General features: G+C 46.1%; 1 protein-coding gene across 1 annotated transcript in view; it reads right to left on the bottom strand.

The window, feature by feature from the left end:
- The window catches only part of WNT11 (Wnt family member 11), a 29,779-nt gene extending 11,064 nt beyond the window's left edge, over positions 1-18,715 (bottom strand). The window contains exons 1-4 of the mRNA XM_085300560.1: positions 18,465-18,715; positions 7,631-7,866; positions 6,642-6,919; positions 4,819-5,111 (exon numbers count right to left, since the gene is read on the bottom strand). Of these exons, the coding sequence (XP_085156686.1) occupies positions 4,819-5,111; positions 6,642-6,919; positions 7,631-7,866; positions 18,465-18,547 (890 nt within the window). The 5' untranslated portion in view covers positions 18,548-18,715. The remainder of the gene's footprint in view (positions 1-4,818; positions 5,112-6,641; positions 6,920-7,630; positions 7,867-18,464) is intronic.
- Between the last annotated feature and the right edge of the window lie 288 nt (positions 18,716-19,003).

The following is a 19,003-nucleotide window of genomic DNA, read 5'->3' as shown; positions in this document are numbered from 1 at the left end:
TTCTGTTTCTCTCTCTCTCTCTGAATTCACCATCTGCTGCAATTTTCTGTATGAACTTCCTTTTTCCATGTATGAACTTTCTTTTTCCACCAATAACATCATTATTCACAAATGTTTTCAGGAAGCTTTACCATCAAATCCAGGTCTGTCAGAGTGGGACAGGTTCAGRCTTCCCTGAATTTGTTATTTGTGGGGTCTCATGAGCGAAGAGTGACATGTCTGATAATGGTTCCAAAATTTCCTAAATCATCATACAAATTTTAACCTAATCAAAGTCAAAGTCCTGCATGTTGTTTCTTGTGTCCTAACTGAGTGATGGGACTTTAATTAAAGAGGTAGTTAAAAAAAAAAMCAAATGCTCTTGTTTACTCAAAACTACCATTCTTCCCCGTATAAATATGAGTGCTTCTGCTAAGAAATTTCATTTCCAGTYAGGCACTGCAGCTAAACGAGTTACTGCTGATCAGTACAGGCGTGCTCAGTAATTACATGCAGGTTCCTATCCAATAAAATATATCAGTGTAAGACACCTTGGGAGACACTTAGGACTAGTATTTTATATTGAAGAAATGAACAAATATATTAGCAAGAAACAGCCTCCAAAGGAATGGTCACGTTCATGGTCAAAGTGAGCCAGCTAAGGAGTGGTGGTGGATCAGCCCAGCTTAGTGTCATGGTTGACTTGCCCCTTGCTGCCCAAAATGTTGCGACCCGATTTTTGCAGCCTACAAAAGCTCTTTTCCATCTTCAGCATGGAGAGAGAAGCATTCGCTTGGCTCCAAGGCTGCTCTGGGAAAGATCAGTAATAAACAGCTCAGTAATCTCTGCGAGACTTCAGAAGCTGGAGGCTTTTACACGCATGGTAGAATTTCCCTTTCCTTGGATTCCTTAARGGACCTTAAACAGCCTTTGAAATAYGATACGTTACACCCTACTGATAAAGAAGGTTAATACTTTTGCTTCTTTTCTCACAAAAGAGATCTCAATTTCATAATCTGCTATTATTTATGTTTTACTTGAACCTGATAACGAATTTTTCAGGCAGGAGAAACTGAACTGCCTTGTTAAAAGATGAGTTATAGGGTGTTTTCTTCCAAGAAAGCTCTGAAATAGGAAAATAATTTTTTCCCTCTGCGGTTAGATTAGTTGAATTGAAAATCATACAATTCACATTCTGCTCCACAGATCAGCTTCTTTAGATTTAGTCTCCAGATCATTTTTAATAGCTATGAAACTGCGATGATGGTAAATAAATGCAAGTAGTTTGGCTGGACTCGATGAGGGCTGGGTTTGTAGCAAGCCTATTTGCAGAAGCCTTGGACAACAGTTGCAAAACCTGGCTCCTTAATCAGATTTTGAGCACTTCAAAGAGTTGTGAGGCTTCAAATCTCAGGTTCGATTTAGCTCCCTGGCTTTGAAATCTGGATACACCCCAACCGCTTGGAGGCATGCAGATTTCCAAACTGTTCTGAATTTCAACAGAAAGCTAAGAAAGGCTAAAGTGTCTTAAAAAGCATTTCAGATTCGTTCCAAAGAAGGCTTTGAAAGCCTTTCAGCAGAGCTCTGAAAGGCTTTTGAGCAGCGAGTTCATGTTTTCCGAGTGGAACTTTTCACGCAGTTCCACCACAAGGTAACTCGACTCCCCTTCCTGCCAGAAAAGTGCACAATAAGTCCAAGTAATGCGAGGGATAATTAGAGAGGGTAGAGATGGAAGCGGCTGATTAGATTATCCCTTCCACCTACCTGCCAGTGCAGAATTGTTCCCTACAGCATATGCTGAAACCCAACACTTCCAGGGTGTTGCAACCAAGCCATCAACCTCCGTCCTCTTTCCACCGTGCTCTGAGTGAGCACAGGACCTTGAGGGGAGAAGGGAGCGTGGTGCAAAAGAACTCATTTTCTTTAAGAAAACTAAAAAGAATATGAATTTTAAAATCTTGGGCATAATGGGAAAATGAGTTGTTTAAAAACATCAGCACACCACACCGTGGTTGCGGTCCTGCTTTCCACCTTCCTCCTTTCGCTTTGCCYTATTGATTTCACTAAAATCCTTCCACCAGCAGCACAAATGAATGCCTGTTTCTCCGACTGGGAGCTTGGCAGGTCATTCACAAGATGCAATCTAATATTGCAAGAGCGGGCGCGGGAGGTAGGACCGCTTCAGCATGGGCACTGTGATGTCCCCTGTCCTCTGTATGCCTTTTGGAGCAGAAAGCAGGGCTGAAAAGCTGCCAAAGCTGCCTGGACCCAATGTCTCATGGGATTCAAACTGAGGGACAATCATTTAAAATTTTTTCTTGATTCCATTTGTAGTAAAAGACCTTAAAAATTAGCCTTGCAGGAAACAACAGGCTCTCCCCAAATTTTTGACGTGCTCAAAGATCAAATGTTAAGACACCCCTGGGATTTGACTTATAAAACAAAAACCTGTTTGGGCTATTTCCTTGTGAGCATTTTACATCTTTGCAGAGCAAGTGCAAACCACATTTTTCCTGCCCTCTCTAACAGCAGCCCTTTTGTGCTCCCGTTCCCCTCATCTCTGTCATTAGGCGCTATCTCTGCAACCCCGTGTCTGGCTGGAACAGAGCCACCACGCTTGAGAAATGTTAAATGTTTTCTCCATGAGAAAAAAAAATCATGGAGGAAAAATAAGCATTCAGAGGAAAAGGAGGAAGCCAGGGCTACTAAGCTCCCCTCCTTCCCCCAGGGAAGAATGGATGGATCTGCAAACACGTTGTGTGGATTTTACACTTATTTCCTCCACTAAATTAATTCAGAAAACGAGCTGCTACGGCCTGYGTTACATGTGCCAAATCTGAGACACCAGGCATCTTCTCAAGAGCTGGCCAGTGAATTACAACAAAAATGACTGTAAGTCCACACAGCCTTACAAGGTTGGGAGACTGGGAGACACCTACACTTAACACAGGACTATATCTCTCTCTTCCCCTTCCATAGCCAACATTTTCTTGCATGTCTGCGAATAAGGAGAATTTCTTGACAGGTTCCTTTTTAAAGTCATCCGCTCCTGCCTTAATATCTTGGTCCTCTAAATCCTCACTCAATCTCACTTCCTGCGGACCCTTGCCTGGCAGGCTCGCAATCGCTGCTGTCGCTCAGCTCAGGATAAACGGACGCCTGGAACACACATTTTCCTATCCTCACACACACCAAAAAAAAAAAAAAAAAAAAAAGGAAAAAGGAAAAAAGCATTCAAGACTCTGACATGTTTTTCATCCCTAGCTCTGATAAAAAAGGCAAGACCTGCTTTAAACTGAAATTAGGTGAATAATAAGTCACACCTCTCTCCCTTCTAAAAGCATTTCAGTTCATTGAAAATGTTTCATTTGGCAAATTTGTGATGAATTTATTTTGGTTTTGACACAACTTAACCTTCTGATTTAGTGCAATTCCTATAAAATCAATTTCCAAACAACCTCCMATTTTTTTCATTGCATTACTGAACRGYCCAACAAAGAGGTCTATGGCAAGACACAAATTCATCAAAATCCACACAAATCCACAAAACATTGCTTCCATTAAAATGACATTTTCCCTCAGAAACCAGTTTCAACACATGCTTTTTCGCTACGATCCACAGTGACTCATAAATGTCTTCACTTGCTAATTACTGTTCCACCACTGGACTAACGATGAACAGCAGCCCAGCACTCCCGCCGTGGAGCTGCTAGATAAGTGCTGCTGTACAGAGAAAGTCACCTTCTGCCTCCTGCCATTTAACTACCATCTTCTCCAGATCAGTTCTGCTAGATAAACACATATATGTTTTGTACAGGGTTGTGGTTGCTGATTAAATGGCCGTTGCTGAAGAATATCATCTAACGCTCTCTCATCAAGTTGATAGAMGGCAACTAATGAGCCAGCCTGAAATCTAGCCATTGCACCTCACTTAACAAATGCCCTGGGGTACTAACAGCCACAGACAGACTAGGCCTTATTTGTGCATGTGATCCAGAGAACTGCCCTTCCTGCAAGGCAAGTCCAACTGCAGAACTGGCTCACTGTCAACTCYGGGCAGATAATGCCACCTGCAAAATTCTGGAAATAATGCAACTGTTCAGCTGGYGAAGGGTCTGCCACCCACCTAGAGATGCTCAAACTGCTGAAAGGGGAACTGATTTGTCTTGAAGGGAATTAAATGGATCATGGGAAGAGAAAGGCATGTCTCAGTCCTGGGAAAGGGACAGCATTATGCCCAGTGGAGATTTGGGTGTGATGATCTTAAATGCCTATCATCAACAGGATGAAGAAATCCCTCTGTGGAGGCATTAGCAATGCAAGTACACTTTGATTTTTAAAAYGCAATGGAAGCAAAAATCCTAAAGATTCCTCACTATAGCCTGTAGTATTCTTTTAAGGGCTCCTGGGGCTACTGATTCTAATGGAATTAACACTTGTCTACTTAAGAGTAGCCTCCATCACATGAGCAATGATTACAAGAAATGACTTAGAGGAACTCAACATGGAAAAAAAATGGTGCTTGATCATTACAAGTCCTTTAGAGGCTGCCTACACAACCTTTAGAGGTTGCCTACATGAGTTTCCTGAAGGAAGTACCTTCAAAAGCTACCTTGTGCCTGCCTGTATAATGCAAAAGTCTTCTGCAGCCCTGTCCTGGTGAAGCCACCACTGAAAGGCTTGGGCATCTCTGGACCATACTGTAACTTACAGATTTCCTTTACTTGCATGCATGTACTACCTCCACAGTTACTTGCTTTTTACTTATACATGATCCCCTCTTCCCCTTCCCTCTTTGAGGCTCAGAGTGCCATCAACACCCACTGCAGAAACCCTCACCTGTCCTGGGTCCCGTGTGACCCCACCTTCTCATTCTTCATACAGAAATCAGGTGAGCTCTGCAGGTAAATCAGCTCTGTCTCCTTAACTGGCCTGATATCGATATCCTTCGGCACGAGGTATTTGCGCGTGCCCATGGGCCGGTGAACAACCTTGGTGGCTGATAAATACTTGTTTTTGAGGTCCAGTGCAATGTCTTGCAGCTCTTGAAGGCCTTTCCAACAGGTCTTGATAGAGCATGACCCAGAAACTCCATGGCACTTACATTTCATTTCAAGAGAGGCTTTCAAGACCTGCGAAAAGGAATGCAGGAGTTAAGAAATGCCCTTCTCTTACTTCTAAGCATCCCACCAGCTTGCTAAAGAAGGTACTGTCTTAATGAAAACTGACATAGAAAGAAATTGCTGCTCTGATTTCTGCACAGTTGTGCTAGAGTAATAGCTACTGTGCAAGGGGAATGAAACCCTGCAGCTCCTTGGTGATCACTATCAGTCCAGGACTATTTTCACCAGGGCACCGCTGTAGGCAGCAAACAGACAAAACAGTATTATGAATTTTGATCAGATATCTACACAGTGCTGCGTTTACACCCTCTAAATTTCTAAGGAGCTGGAAATCAAAGCAATCCATACATTGATAATTAAAGTACATTACTGCCTCCAGCAGATTTAGGCTTTGGGTAACAGATATGTCAAGGCTCTGAAGTGTTCAGGGCACCCTCACCCTGCCTTTCTGCTGGTCATGGGCCAAATGAGCCTTTTACTGTGGTTTACACTAGACTTTTTTCTGTGGGACATGGCAGGGAACACTGCCAGGAAGGGCTGAATGCACCAGCCATGACGACACTGTGTTCCAAATAGGAATATGCCTGATGCAATTAAAAGAAAAAACTTAAGACATTACATGAATTAAAGCATAGAGAGTGGAAGTGCAGGGAATGGTAGAGAAAGGCACCCAGGGGAAGCAAGTTCGGCATGGTGGTGCTCTGTAAAGGTGAATTCAGCCCATAGCTAGATAGCAAGCTGCCAATGAGCTCAACATGCTCTAGATTTTATGTCCCAGATCCAGCCTYTTAGTGCAGGCAGCCCTGTTAGGACTAAGCTGTAGCCCCTGTCCTCCACCTCCACCAGAGGTACCCCCAGAAAGGGACCAGCCTAGGRAACCGCTGCAGCCTCAAGCACAGGTGCAGGGTCCACCCTTACAATCCCCCTCCCCAATTTCTCCAGCTRTATAAAGGGCTCCAGTGGGGATTTGCTCCTCGGTGCACACCAAGCGCTGCGCACGTGTTAAGCATTATCCCTCCATTGGCACATTGGCTGTGTGCGAACTGTTAAAACCTGCCTCTGCCAGACAGAGGAATATTCACTAGTGAAGCAGTTAAAAAGAAAAAAAAAAGAAAGAAAGAAATAGTCAGCCCTCCTGGCTGCAGGAATGGCTGGGAGGCAGCTGCTGTTGGATTCGTCTGGCAGATGGTAATCCTCCACGCTTACACAGCACTTCACATATGCAACGCCCTTGGCAGAGCACTGCTGGACCCGTCCCCACCACACCTCCTGGGGTAAGCAGGCCAGAGCCATCCCTGGCTGTGGAGAGGCTGTGGCAAYGAGGCATCCCACCCATGGTTATATAGGGCCGATAATAGCGTTCAAGGCCTCCTGAGTCCCAGAGTGAGATACAGCCACAGCCTTCAGCAAGCCAAAGGAATTCAGAGCATCTTGGAGAAACTTTCTCCTTTCGCTAGCTGATAGMGACAGTGAACTTCACAGAGCGACCAACCACTACAGATGATTGTACAATTACAATAACTCTCGTGGATTTGTTACCTGTCTCCCTACTTCACTGTTGTGCAGATGCATCAGTTTATTGGCTTGTGATCCTGATTTTTTCATCTTCATGGGAGCATCTGAAAATTTGGACCCCATGATAAGACCATAGTTGAGGTTGTCTGCACATCCTCCCCATCGATACCCAGGTCCAGGTGTCTCACCTGGGATGGGACCACAGGAACAGCCAGGGAGGTCCCCGGTGGTGCAGGCTCTAGCAATGGTGTGGCTGATGGCAGCAGCAGAAAGCGCATACACAAATGCTGACTCCCTTGTGCCTGGAAGAGAGAAGAACTACAGCTCAGCTCCTGGGACAACCAGAAAGAGACCTRCACAGCTTCTGCCCCACAGAACACCACACACCACAACTAGCTGCAGCTGAAACTTCTCATAGCCTCATCAGCTTAGAAAAAATTTCCCAAGCGAGCTCTTCTTCRGCATATGAGACAGTATTCTAGCAGGGCGGGGAGGCCCAGGAGTCTACACTTCGGGCCGGTGAGGAAAACCCCCACGGTTTCTCCTGCCTGTTTTCACCGCTGTGCTGGATGCTGTTTGACAGCAGGGCATAGAGCTGTGGGAAAGGGTGGGAGACCATGCAGCTGCAGTGCACCTTGGTGCACGCAAGGATAGTTTGACCCACAGGGGAGCTGACTGTGCAGCCTCATGCTCAGAGTGCACTGCTTGACAGGTCTCCATGCTCTGAACAACAGTGCCATGGCTGTCAGGGAGCGAGTCGCAACTCCTCGGGAGATGAGCAAACCAGACTGGTGGCATGTGGTCTAAGAGCTGTGGGAGACCGGGTGGTGGATGTGAGAGCTCCTAGGTGTGACAGGTACCACAACGACGAACGTGGTCTCAGAGAACAGAACAACTATGCTACACAACCACTCCATGTCTTCTCATGGCAGCAGGACCGTTCCCAGCCCCCAACACACACGTGGCTGGCTCTACTCACTCACRTCCCCAGCTGAGCCAGTAGTGCAGTTTACCTCTCTCTAAGTCCAGCAGGTAGTTAGGAGCCAGATCAATAGAAGAGCAGTTCCACCGCATGTCTGAGAAAGTTTTGCGGCAGGTCTTTATCACTTCCCGTGCTGCCTGGATGATGGTCTGCATTAGCTCCAGGTTGCTTCGACACAGCTGCACCTGGGAAACCACCAGGCCTTCAAGTTGCTTGCAATGCTGGGTTTGATTCAGGGCCAAAGCTGCAGGAGTCTTGGACAGAGCTCTGAGGAGACAAAACACGTGCAAAAAGGCGTTAAAACTTGCAAAAAGTTAATCTTCAGGTCAGCATTAATTTCTCCACTACCTCTGATCTAGCAAACATTTTGGCCGAATTTAATCTAATTTTAGTCCTCTGCAAATTAAGTGCCTACTTTAAGTTAATCCCTCTGGTCAATGGAGAAAGATGAACAACTATTAAGAGTGATTTATCTCATCTAAGGTAGGTATTTAAGATAGGTGGGAAGAATCACCCTCTGAAAGTGCCCAGTTCTCTCCATCATCTAGAGAAKCCAGGACAGAGCTCCTGAGGAGCAYGCCAAGGTGAYTGAATGTGTGAATCCTTGTGGGAAGGCTTTTCACTGAAGAATAAAGGGGATAGACCTCCCAGCAGAGTGAAAAATGACCCATCAGTTCCATGATAACAGAAAGCTGGGTCTTCCAAGACTGTGGTATTCAGAGAAAAAGTGAGATTGGTGTTATCAGTGCTTTGCATTCAGCATCTGTCTCACACACTCTCTAAGGATTATACTAAATGTCATGTAATTAATTACAGAGAAAATCCCTGCAAAGCCTAGGAAAAAGCCACCAAGTTTGCAAAACATATGCTTTCCCTTAGAGTTAAAGCCAAGGACTTCACCAATTCCATTGCTGTTGCACTAAGATAAGACTGTTTCCATAGTCTCCAAAAATTAAGTGCAGAAGCACAACACAAGTGTGTGTTAAGAGGGTATCGTGGTCAAATCTGAGAATGGGTCCTCTAGCATCAGAATGTATTTTACCATGTAAGAAACCAACAACACCCCATGAGTTCTTCTAATGTGCAACTTGTGCAACTGCCAGTGTTTCATGCTTCGGGTAAAAGAAAAACAAGCAAATGGTGCCATGCATCATACGGGGCTTGCTATTTTTTCCCAAGCACCCACAGTGATCAGCTGAAGCCTGGTGTGTAATTCCCTCTGTATCTTTATGACCTGCTTAGGGCAGTCATAAATGTTATTCATTCCCATAAAACAACTTTCTAGCTGGCTGCATCAGTAACTGGCATATGATCCTGGCAACACACTGCCTTAACACATATTTCCTTCTCTCCTTATTAAATGTGTTGCTTTTTAGTTTCATCCTAAGCCATCTTGGTTAGTTTGGCTTATTAGACACATTTCTGGGCAAAATTCACTTTATTGCTGYAACATCCATGTCCTTTAGAAGTTACATGAGATGGAAACGGAGCTAAAATTGAGCGCAAACCAAAATTGGGGTATTAGCTCTGATCTCCATTTTTCAGGAAAACACATCTATGTTCCACAGACTCCCTCAAGATTGGCTTGAACCAGCCAGTGTGTATGTTGGCGCTCTCTCTGGGCTGCACAAAACTGCTAACCCCAGCCCCTCTTTGACTAGGGAAAGACTGCGATTCCTGCTAGGGCTGAGTAAGTCTGAACTGAAAAATTCCCAGGCGGGTGGAATTTGGCAATTCTGGCACTTGATAATCAGTGGCAAACTTGGAAGTGAAAACACCACTCCACTAGCTATATAAATACATACGTCATACATATATTCAAAGAGGTTCATTTAATATACAGAGAACAGAAGCCTTTGGCCAGTGGATTTCAAGGGAAAGAAAAAAAGTGAAATATTTAATTGGCAAAAAATTCTACCCTGRTGTTCGTTTCTGTCTCTTGCACAGAGAGACGGTGGCACAATCCCTGCAATGCTCCCTGTCTGGAGGCAGGCCGTTGAAGGCAACTCACCCCACACTAGATGGGAATCAGTGCTGTGCCCGATTCTGGTGTAGACGTAACTTGAAGATACAAAACTTGTGTCCAGTTCTGGGCTCTCCAACACAAGAGAGACATGGAACTCCTGGAACAAGTCCAATGTAGGGCTACTAAGATGATGAAGGGGCTGAAGCATCTTCCATATGAGGGAAGGCTGCAAGAGCTGGGACTGTTTCGTCTGGAGAARAACAGGCTGAGAAGGGAGGATGGGGCTWGACTCTTTTCTGTGGTGCCCMGTGACAGGACAAGAGGCAATGAGCACAAAATGAAACACAGGAAGCTCTGTCTGAACATGGGGGAAAACTTCTTTACTGTGAGGGTGACAGAGCACTGGAACAGGTTGCCCGGAGAAGTTATGGAGTCTCCTTCTTTGGAGATACTCAAAAGCCATCTGGACAGGGTCCTGTGCAATGTGCCCTAGGTGACTCTGGTTGAGCAGGGGATCTAACTGAACTAGATGATCTCCAGAGGTGCCTTCCAACCTCAACCCTTCTGTGATTCTGTAATCTGGGTGCTCAGGCAGCTTGGAAGTATTATGTCCTTCAAGCTAGTCACAAGTCCTGGGAAAGTAGTCATGCCACCTGACTCCAAACTTCCACAGTGGGGCCATCACAATAGTCCTCCATGGTCTTTTAAGTCATGGAAAGGAAAAGCCATGTCTATGGTGCAATTCGTCTGACCTACTTCTGAGCTCTATAGTAGGAGAAGATGACTCAATCCCTGGAAGTGCTCATTTTCAGCACCGGTGYAGAGGCACTGCAGTAAACCCAGGCACTGAGCTCAGGCACCAAGTGCGGTGGTGCCTGCACTGTAGAAGTACAGAGTTGAGTGAGATGAATCCAGCCCCTAGCACTTGGCACCAGAAAGCTGTGAAAACYTATCCCAGAAAGCCTATCAGCAAGTCTCAGGAAAGGGCTGAAACACAAATCAGGCAACAGGCCAACACAGCTCGCCACTAATAGAGTAAAGAAGATAAATACCCCAGCGCAGTACATCCTGAGAAGCAAAATAAGCAGACAGGGTGAGGCGGGTGCAGTTAAGAGAGCATTGCAATCTGAACTTCAAGCAAACAGGGAACACTCCAGGTCTCTGAGAGAGACTGCACTGTGGGGGAGCGATTCAGTTGCCTAGAGGCACCTAGTGACACTTTAGAGGTCTTAGGATGTCCCACATGGGCCCTGGTTGCCCCTCCAGAAGAATGTGTGGCTTCTGCAGGTCCTTCATTGTATCTACTAGCCCTGTGTAGACATCTTGAGCATCTTTAAAGGACCTGGAAGTCATTTTCAGGCACCTGCATTTCAGCAGTACAGACAAATCAGGAACAACAGAAAGGCATTCTTCAGGTTGGAATGAAAGCTGAATTTGGCCTGAAGCTAACCCTGGTTGTGAAAAAAGGGAACTATGGAGGTACGAAGAAACCACTGCAGTATGACAGGAAGAGTGTTGCCAGCAGGTCAAGGGAGGTGATCCTGCCCCTCTACTCAGCCCTGGGGAGGCCTCATCTCGAGTCCTGTGTCCAGTTCTGGGCTCCCCACTACAACAGAGACATGGAGCTACTGGAGAGAGTCCAGCGTAGGGCTATGAAGATGATCAGAGGGCTGGAGCACCTGCCCTGCGAGGAACAGCTGCGAGAGCTGGGCCTGTTCAGCGTGGGGAAGAGAAGACTGAGGGGGGATCTGATCAATGTGTACACGTACCTGAAGGGAGGGTGTCAAGGGGAGGGGGCCAAACTCTTTTCAGTTGTCCTGTGTGACAGGACAAGAGTCAATGGGCAGAAATTGAAGCACAGGAAGTGCTGCCCGRCCATGAGGGGGAATTTCTTCCCTGTGAGAGTGACGGAGCACTGGAGCAGGTTGCCCAGAGAGGTTGTGGAGTCTCCTTCTGTGGAGATCTTCAAGGCCCGCYTGGATGCAACCCTGTCTAACATGCTCTAGGTGACCCTGCTTGAGCAGGGGTTTGGACTAGATGATCTCCAGAGGTCCCTTCCAACCTCAACCCTTCTGTGATTCTGTGATGGCATTACTGCATAAGGCCTGAGATGATCATCATCAGAGAGAAGCAGATTTGTTACACAACAAGTAAGAGATTCACTTTATGAAAGAGGAGGAAAGATCCGCCAAAAGTCAGGAAAGAAAGTACTGCAGTCCCATCGGGGAAATTCACTAAATGGCAGCAATGGCTGTTTCTTATTGAGTGAGCTGATCCCCAGGGACTCCACCAAAAATAAAAATGCAATACACGGGAGGGTGTTTTCTGAACATCTCCCAGGCCTGAACTTCATGACTCTGCTTGTGAGAACCTATAATTGGAAACATCTCCAAGTGTCAGGAGGAAAAAGTAAAGGGTAATGGAGATGGAAAAGAAAACTCAGTTATTGGAGTCGCTTGCTGAGACCAAAAAGTGCATTTATAAATTACAGATCAGGAATRTGAGAGCGATTAGGTCATCTGGTCCATGCCCTGACAGCCCAGGTTTGCTCCACCTCCGTCATATATCCACAAATGTCTTCCCCTACCCTCTTGTTGCTTTAAACCCTCCCAATGGAAAGACACCAAGGTCAGTTGGAGCAAATGCAGCCTTCCCTCCTCCCCAAATTCTGGGATCAACATGCAGAGACATCCACTTACCCACAAAGGACATTATTGGGGAGCAAAGTCTATTTGTTGGGGAACGTAATGGAATCCCTCTCCCCCTAGAAGAGTCTTATCTATAGCAAGATTTGGTGATGGTGTTGGGGCTCTCCGCCTTCTCCACCCAGTCTCCGTCAGCTGTCAGCACTGGGGAGGGAGACTAGAGCTGAAGGGGCATAATAAAACCAAAATAAAGCAGCCCTCAAGGGCATAGCTGACATAACAGACTGTAGTCATCAAGCTGGGAAAAAGCCCTAAAAAAATATCATCCTTTAGACTCATACACTGCATCAGTGATCAGGCACGTGCAGTTTTACCTGATGCCATCCCATAAATGCTGCTTTTCACACTTGCCTCCTGCTAACATTGTGCTCCCCTCCCTTGACTCTCCTGCCCCATCCTTCATTCTCCAGAAAGCTGAGGACAACTGAGGGGTGGTTGTTTTTTTAAAAATATATATATGTGACCCATCCCTTTAAATAAACAGGTTCCAAACCAAATGTCTCTCACTTTATATATAGCATAGCAAGGCTTTCAATTGAAGTTATGGATACTGACAGAAAACCATAAACATAATTACAGAGGAAATATGATGCATAGATGGATCMTGGCTTTCATTTACTCTTTTAATTATCTCGGGCAGTTAATAAATTCATTTGAAAACATGAATGGTCTACAGTGTTTGGTCCTTTGAGAGCTATAGGCCCAGGTCTGCAAATCAGGGCTCCATGAGAAGACTATTCATAGGAGAAGTAGTGTGGGAGAAGTTCCTCTAGAGCTGAGCAAACATGAGTGAAAAACATACACAATTTGTTTTACAGGACCACTGGGCATAGGTCCCATAAGTCCTAGTCAAACCAAAGGGAGAAATGCTCGTTGAATTGAACGGTACAGGGCTAGTACCCTTTAAAACATCCTTAAAGCATGGAAAGATTTTCTCTTTCTGATATGTACCCTCTCTGGAGCACATCTTCCCCTTCCTTCYTTGTGTGATGTAATCCAAGAAGGCATCACAGAAGGACTGCTGATGAAACCGAGAACTTCTGCTCCAAATTTTCTGCTTTGCTTTCTCTTGTTTCTATACTTACTCTTAAAGACCTTAACCTTCCAGAGATTTGGGTGAAACAAAAAGGTTTACACAAAATGACATGGCTGTGGAGATTGAAATGYAAAGGTATTTCAATAAATAATTTTGATAAATTATTCTGATAAATTTTAATAAAGAGAGGCAATGATTGGCGGGGGAGGGGTGTCATTAGATCTCATTTAAGAATCTAAATCTGCAGAAGCATTGTTTTCTCAGGTTTTCRATTGGAAAAGACTTGCAGGACTGTTATGACCACTTCTGGAAGTCAAGGCCAGGGAGCCTCATGCCATTCCCCTGAAGCCTCGCCCATCACTGCTGTTTGAGAGAGGAAAGGGCTGCTTCAGCTTTGGAACTATGAGCAGTAGGAAGGCCACCACRTCCCCTAGGAAGTTGTTCCAGTGGTTCAGTGAATACCTAAATCCTTTTCAAACAGAGGAACGGGATTAATATAGAAGAAAAAAATAGRTGGAAAGGAAGAAGGAGAGGAGGAAAAAAAAGCTCTGAAGTAAAAGCTTAAAATAAGAGTTGCTTTCAGATATGGTGCCAAATCCAGCACTGGCAGCAGTGGGCACAAGGCCACTGACTTCCAGCCCAAGCTCTGACTGAAGTTGATGCCAGCTACAAGCTGGCTCACCTACTGCCGAAGAAGGCTGTGGAGCTTTGTCCAATTTTCTTGAGCTGCCTACAGAGTAAGGAAGGAAGAGCACACTTCAAAGTAGTGTCCTATCACTACCACTCTTCTCCCCTCCTGTTCTCCTGATCCTTTCATGGCAGCTCATCATATAGCCCCTTTACCAGGCAGACCTGTCTCCTTGCAAGCTCCTGTGACCTGCTGTCCCGGTCCCACCTCAGCATAAAAAAAGATGCAGGCACTACTAACAGAAAGCACAAAGTCTTTACTTTTTTCTCCTGCCTTCTGAAAGCAAGTGATCTGAAGCTGAGGGAACAAAGTGCTGGCTTCAGGAAGGCCTTGATACTGCAGGCAGGCTTGAGGTCAGCGAGCTAGTGGAAATCTTGAGGTCACTGAAATGCACAGCAGATATGCTATTTGCTTCCAAAGGGCCTGGATTTAACTGCAGAAACTGTGCAGTGGCCACTGCTGGAAAACTAACCTCGTACCCAGCAACAGCCTGCAGAAGCGCCTGAAAATGGTGCTCAGGCAGGAATTGCTCCAGTGGGTTTGGGATACCAGACCAGCCACAGGCAGAGACTGCCCAAAGTAACCCAGCTCCACCTCAAAATGTTCAGTTACTTAATRCCATGACTTACTGTCAAGGCTGATCTTGCCCTGAGTCTAAAGCTCCACAAAAAGTCACTGCTCCCTTCTACCTCTTTACAATGCTCTTGCATTGAGCACGAAATTCAAACATGAAACTCCTCTACTTTGGTTTTCCAGGCAGAAGAGATGCACTCCTGGGAAGTGTAAATGCTTCTAAAACCTACCCATGCCTGAATGTCCCATCATGGAGAGACCCATGCAATGTTCCTCTGGCCGGAGCTCCCTCTAGTGCTCACCTATTTTTCAGCACTACCGCGAACAAGTCGATCCAGCAGCCAGCTTGGCCAACCCCACACAAATTCGGAGAGTTAAAAGGCCATGGTAAAGCAGGGGGTGGGTAAAACCAAGCAGGTAAAGTAGGAGAGCCCCTACATGCTCTGGCTCTGAGACATCGCCCATTGAAACTGATGGTGACCCCTTGCCTCCTCGTCCACCACGATGTTACCTGCACCACAAAGCAGCGTGAAAAAGGCCTGCTCTCAGGTGGTGACGGCATTTGCGAAAAACAGCTTGCGAAAGTAAGACTCAGGGGGTTGTACGCATTGAGTGAGAAAGCTGCCTCTCTTTGACAGCCCTGATCCAGCAAACGGTCTGTCTGCACCCGTGACTACGCCCGCGTAACTCTCCGGAGCTCAGACGGAAGAGGTCAAAAATATGAAGTTTCTCCCACTGCAAGAGCAGGTTTACAAGACGCTGACCTTCCACGTACCGCGCACGATGCTTGGCGGTGGAAGCCTCTGCTGCAGGGAAGGGAACGGTGCCGATTTACAACAGCTGGGGATCTGGACCACAGAACTCGTAAAAAATAAGCCAAATAAAATAAAACAAATAGCTACATTTTATGCTCTCCCTGTTTTTACTAATTTACGGGGGATATTCGTGTTACAGGGAAGTCCTAAATAGCTGAAAATGGTGTTTTTCTTCTCCCTTTCCTCCTGCAATTACATCACACGTTAAATCAAAATTGAATTTCCTATCGCTCCTCATATCAGTGGCTCCTTCTTCTTCAGACTTCCAAACACAGCCCGCCAGGCTTTCTGCCACGGCGCCCTCCATGCTCAGGAGGGGCCTGTAAACATCTGGCAAAACCACCTCCTTATCTTTTTTTTTTTTTCCCCTATTTCTCTTTGAAGCTTGCCTTTGGCACCATGCCTACAACAACGGCCCAGCGGAGAGACCTCCGAGACAAACCCACTGCCGAAAATGCCTTGAGCTTTCCTCTCTAGCACTTTCCTCTCTCTTTGTACCTTCCTTTTTCCTCCCAACCCGCGAGTCTTGCAGGCTGACCACAAGCACACGCAGCAGAGGGAAGGGCCAGGAGTTTTTTGCATGGCACCAGCACATGGGAGTCCTGGGCTGCGATAGCAGCTCCAAGGCAATGGGCGCAATTTGCTGAGGGTTTACCCTTTCCACAAATGGTCCCTTAGCCCAAATGCTGGCARCAGCCTAAGTCTGGTGTAACCTAATGGATACACTAGGAGAAATACAGCTAGGGGGAAAAAATGGTACATGGCTCCATAGGAAAATGAGGATGAGGAAGGGAGGAGAACCACTGAATGCAAAAAATAGTGCTTTGCAAAATCCCAGCTGGTAACATCCTGGTTATGAAAAATAGGGACAGGGACTCAAGGAGTGCAGCTTTCTACCAGGTTTTAAACAGGTGTGAATTGAGCCCGGCAGTGCATCTGGATGTCGTTCATACTTCAAATGCCACTTTAATCTGAGCTTTCATCTTCCCCACTCGGTTTGCGATAGGAGGCTATGTCTGTTGGGAAGGGGAGGAGTAGCAAGACCACTGAGTCTTTCCTTTAGCTGCCCCCCCTCCACTCTCCAAAAAAGGAAAAAAAAAATAAAATAAAAGCCTCACCCCTTAACCATTTCCAGGACAAAAGGCTCCTTTTGCCAGCAACGCTATTATGAACCTTGCCCTGCCTTCCAGCCTTTCTTCACAGCTATATCTTGTCACTGAGCGATCAGATTCCCTCTGAAGTTAACCTAGCTCCTGCCTTCCGGAGAAGCCCATCCTTCCAGGATTGCCTGTCCTCTCCTCAATGACACGCCATGTCCGAACTACAAGCCTCATCGCTCAGGATTTAGCACCTTGCTTGAACGGGTCCCTAGAGTCAAGCCCGTGAGCGATCCCTTGGACAAGCAGAGCTCTGGGCTGCACGTCCACGCTAAGTGCTCTGCYGCGTCAGGGAGCCATGAAGGAGCTGGAGAGCTGTGCTGAGCACAAGTAAGGGCTGCAAAGGAATCTGGGCTCTGCTGGGCCCACACAAGTGTTGCTAAATGTGATTACAGCAGAGATGTTCCCCATGCAAGGTGCTGGATATACACAAAGCCAACAGGCTAAATATTCAAGAAAACTGGCAGAAGAAAAAGTCAGTATTTCAGGTAGGAGCTGGAGGCAAAGGCTACTCAACGAGGAGGATGTAATTTAGCTGTGATGGCTGCTACAGGGCATAATGCCAATACAGTGAAGTGTAAATCAGATCCTAACTCCCCTCTACCATGGTCCTGACAGTATGGACATGGTGCATTAAAGGTGCCCTAAAGTAGGTGACCACTTCTTTTCCTGACCCCATGCACTTAAACACCTTTTAGTGGGATTCATCCTGCTTCTGCATAAAAGTTGGACGTCTTGTCTCAACTGGCATCTCCAGAGGGCATTCCCAGACTCTTGCGTAGGATGTCTGTCTTTGGAGAGGGCAAACAACCATCTGAAATTGCCTCTCTCCACTAACTGCATACCGGGCAGTGAAGCAATTGGCTCAGGCAAGAAGCCGAAATTTTAGGCTTCCAAAAGTTGAGAGAGAGAAATCCCACCTCTATAATAGGTGGTGGGAGCATAACCTCAAGAGACAATGACTAGGGCACTGAAATGGGAATTAGACATACTAGGGGGTCTGTGGCAGGAAAAGTAATGAAATAGGAACCTCTTGGCCCCCTTTTCCTGCCTAATCCCAAGATCCTCACCTCAAAACACAATGTCCTAATGCAACAGACTCATCCTGGCATCTCATTTTACTTTGTCTTTTCTTCCATAAAAGATGCAGATTTGGGGCTAACCCACATTTTGGTATTTATTTTGTGCCCAATTTCAAACCAAAGTAGAAGAAACTCATCACTCATCAAGGACGTGAAACCAGAGGGGTGCTGGAGGGGGCTTGTTTGTTTATTTTGCAGTAAGCAACTAATTGATTGCTTGCTTAAGCCAAGAAATAAGTCAGTGATGTTTTCACTTTGTAAATGCTGCAGTGACATTACCCCCACGGAAACTCGATCCAGACTTGACCACACTCCCTGGTATTTCTTCACCCTCCTCCCCCGCCTCTTTTTTTAACACCCTTCACAAAATCCAAAGGTTAAAAGGTCCACAAAAAAAACATGTTATCTGTCAAGAATCCCCTGTGCCTGGAGATTGGCGGCGTTATCTTAACTGCAGCCCCTRTTGCTCTCAGCTCGTACTCAGCATGATCAGTGCTCCCAGCGGGAGAGTTTCCCAGCGTGGTAGGAGCCAACGTTAGAAACTTCATTAAGTGGCTCATGTGAGCGTTCAAGTGTGTGCCTTTCCCTCGGTATCAATGAGGGGAAGAAAAAGCAAGCCTAAATCATGCATATTCGGGGAAGAAGCTCGAGGCATATTGTTAGCACAAGCTCCTAGCACACACACTCGAAACCAATGAATGCCCCGAGAAATGCAGGGCTGCTCTTTAAACGGCTTTGCAGCGCGCCTCAAATAGCAGTGCCGCGCTGGAAGYCGCATAAATTTGTAGCAGAACAGTAACGACTACAAAGATGGAAAATGCAGAGAGATAGACAGCTACTTACATCCATTTTATTCCATAGCAAATCCCCATCTGCAGAATCAAAGACAGAAAAGCAGCTAACAAAAATTGCGGGCTCAGCTTCATTTTCTCCACTGTCGTCCGCTTTCAGAAGGCAAGCAGCTTTTCCAAAGGAAAAAAAATATATATATACTTATATATATATATATATATATATAAAGGAGTCCTCTTGATTTTCTGAGCGAGGTATTTCCTTCTGTTTGGATGCCGTTCCTCCTTGGAGATGAACAACCTGAAAGCGGAGAGAGAGCACCGGCTATGGTTAACTCCGAGGCTTAGCGAGTTGTCGCGSGAGGGAGATGTATTATCCGAATTGCAAAGGAGTGGTTTATGAATCGCGAAAAAAGCCTGGATTCCCCCCACCCTCGCAGTCCCCTCCCTCGCCGGCTCCTGACAGAACCCTTGGAGTCAACAGACAGACACAACGTATGGCTTGAATTACACCCTGAGTTATGGTCTGATTGTGTGTTTCCATTTAACCCTGCATATGGTAGGGATTCATTCGCTGTTTCACTTTTTTCC

This window comes from Rhea americana, unplaced genomic scaffold (assembly GCF_003343005.1).
Source record: "Rhea americana isolate MKP2758 unplaced genomic scaffold, rheAme1 scaffold_165, whole genome shotgun sequence".
Taxonomy (NCBI): Eukaryota; Metazoa; Chordata; class Aves; order Rheiformes; family Rheidae; genus Rhea; species Rhea americana.
Note: the sequence above shows the minus strand (reverse complement) of the source record. Positions and strands in the feature narration are given on the sequence as shown.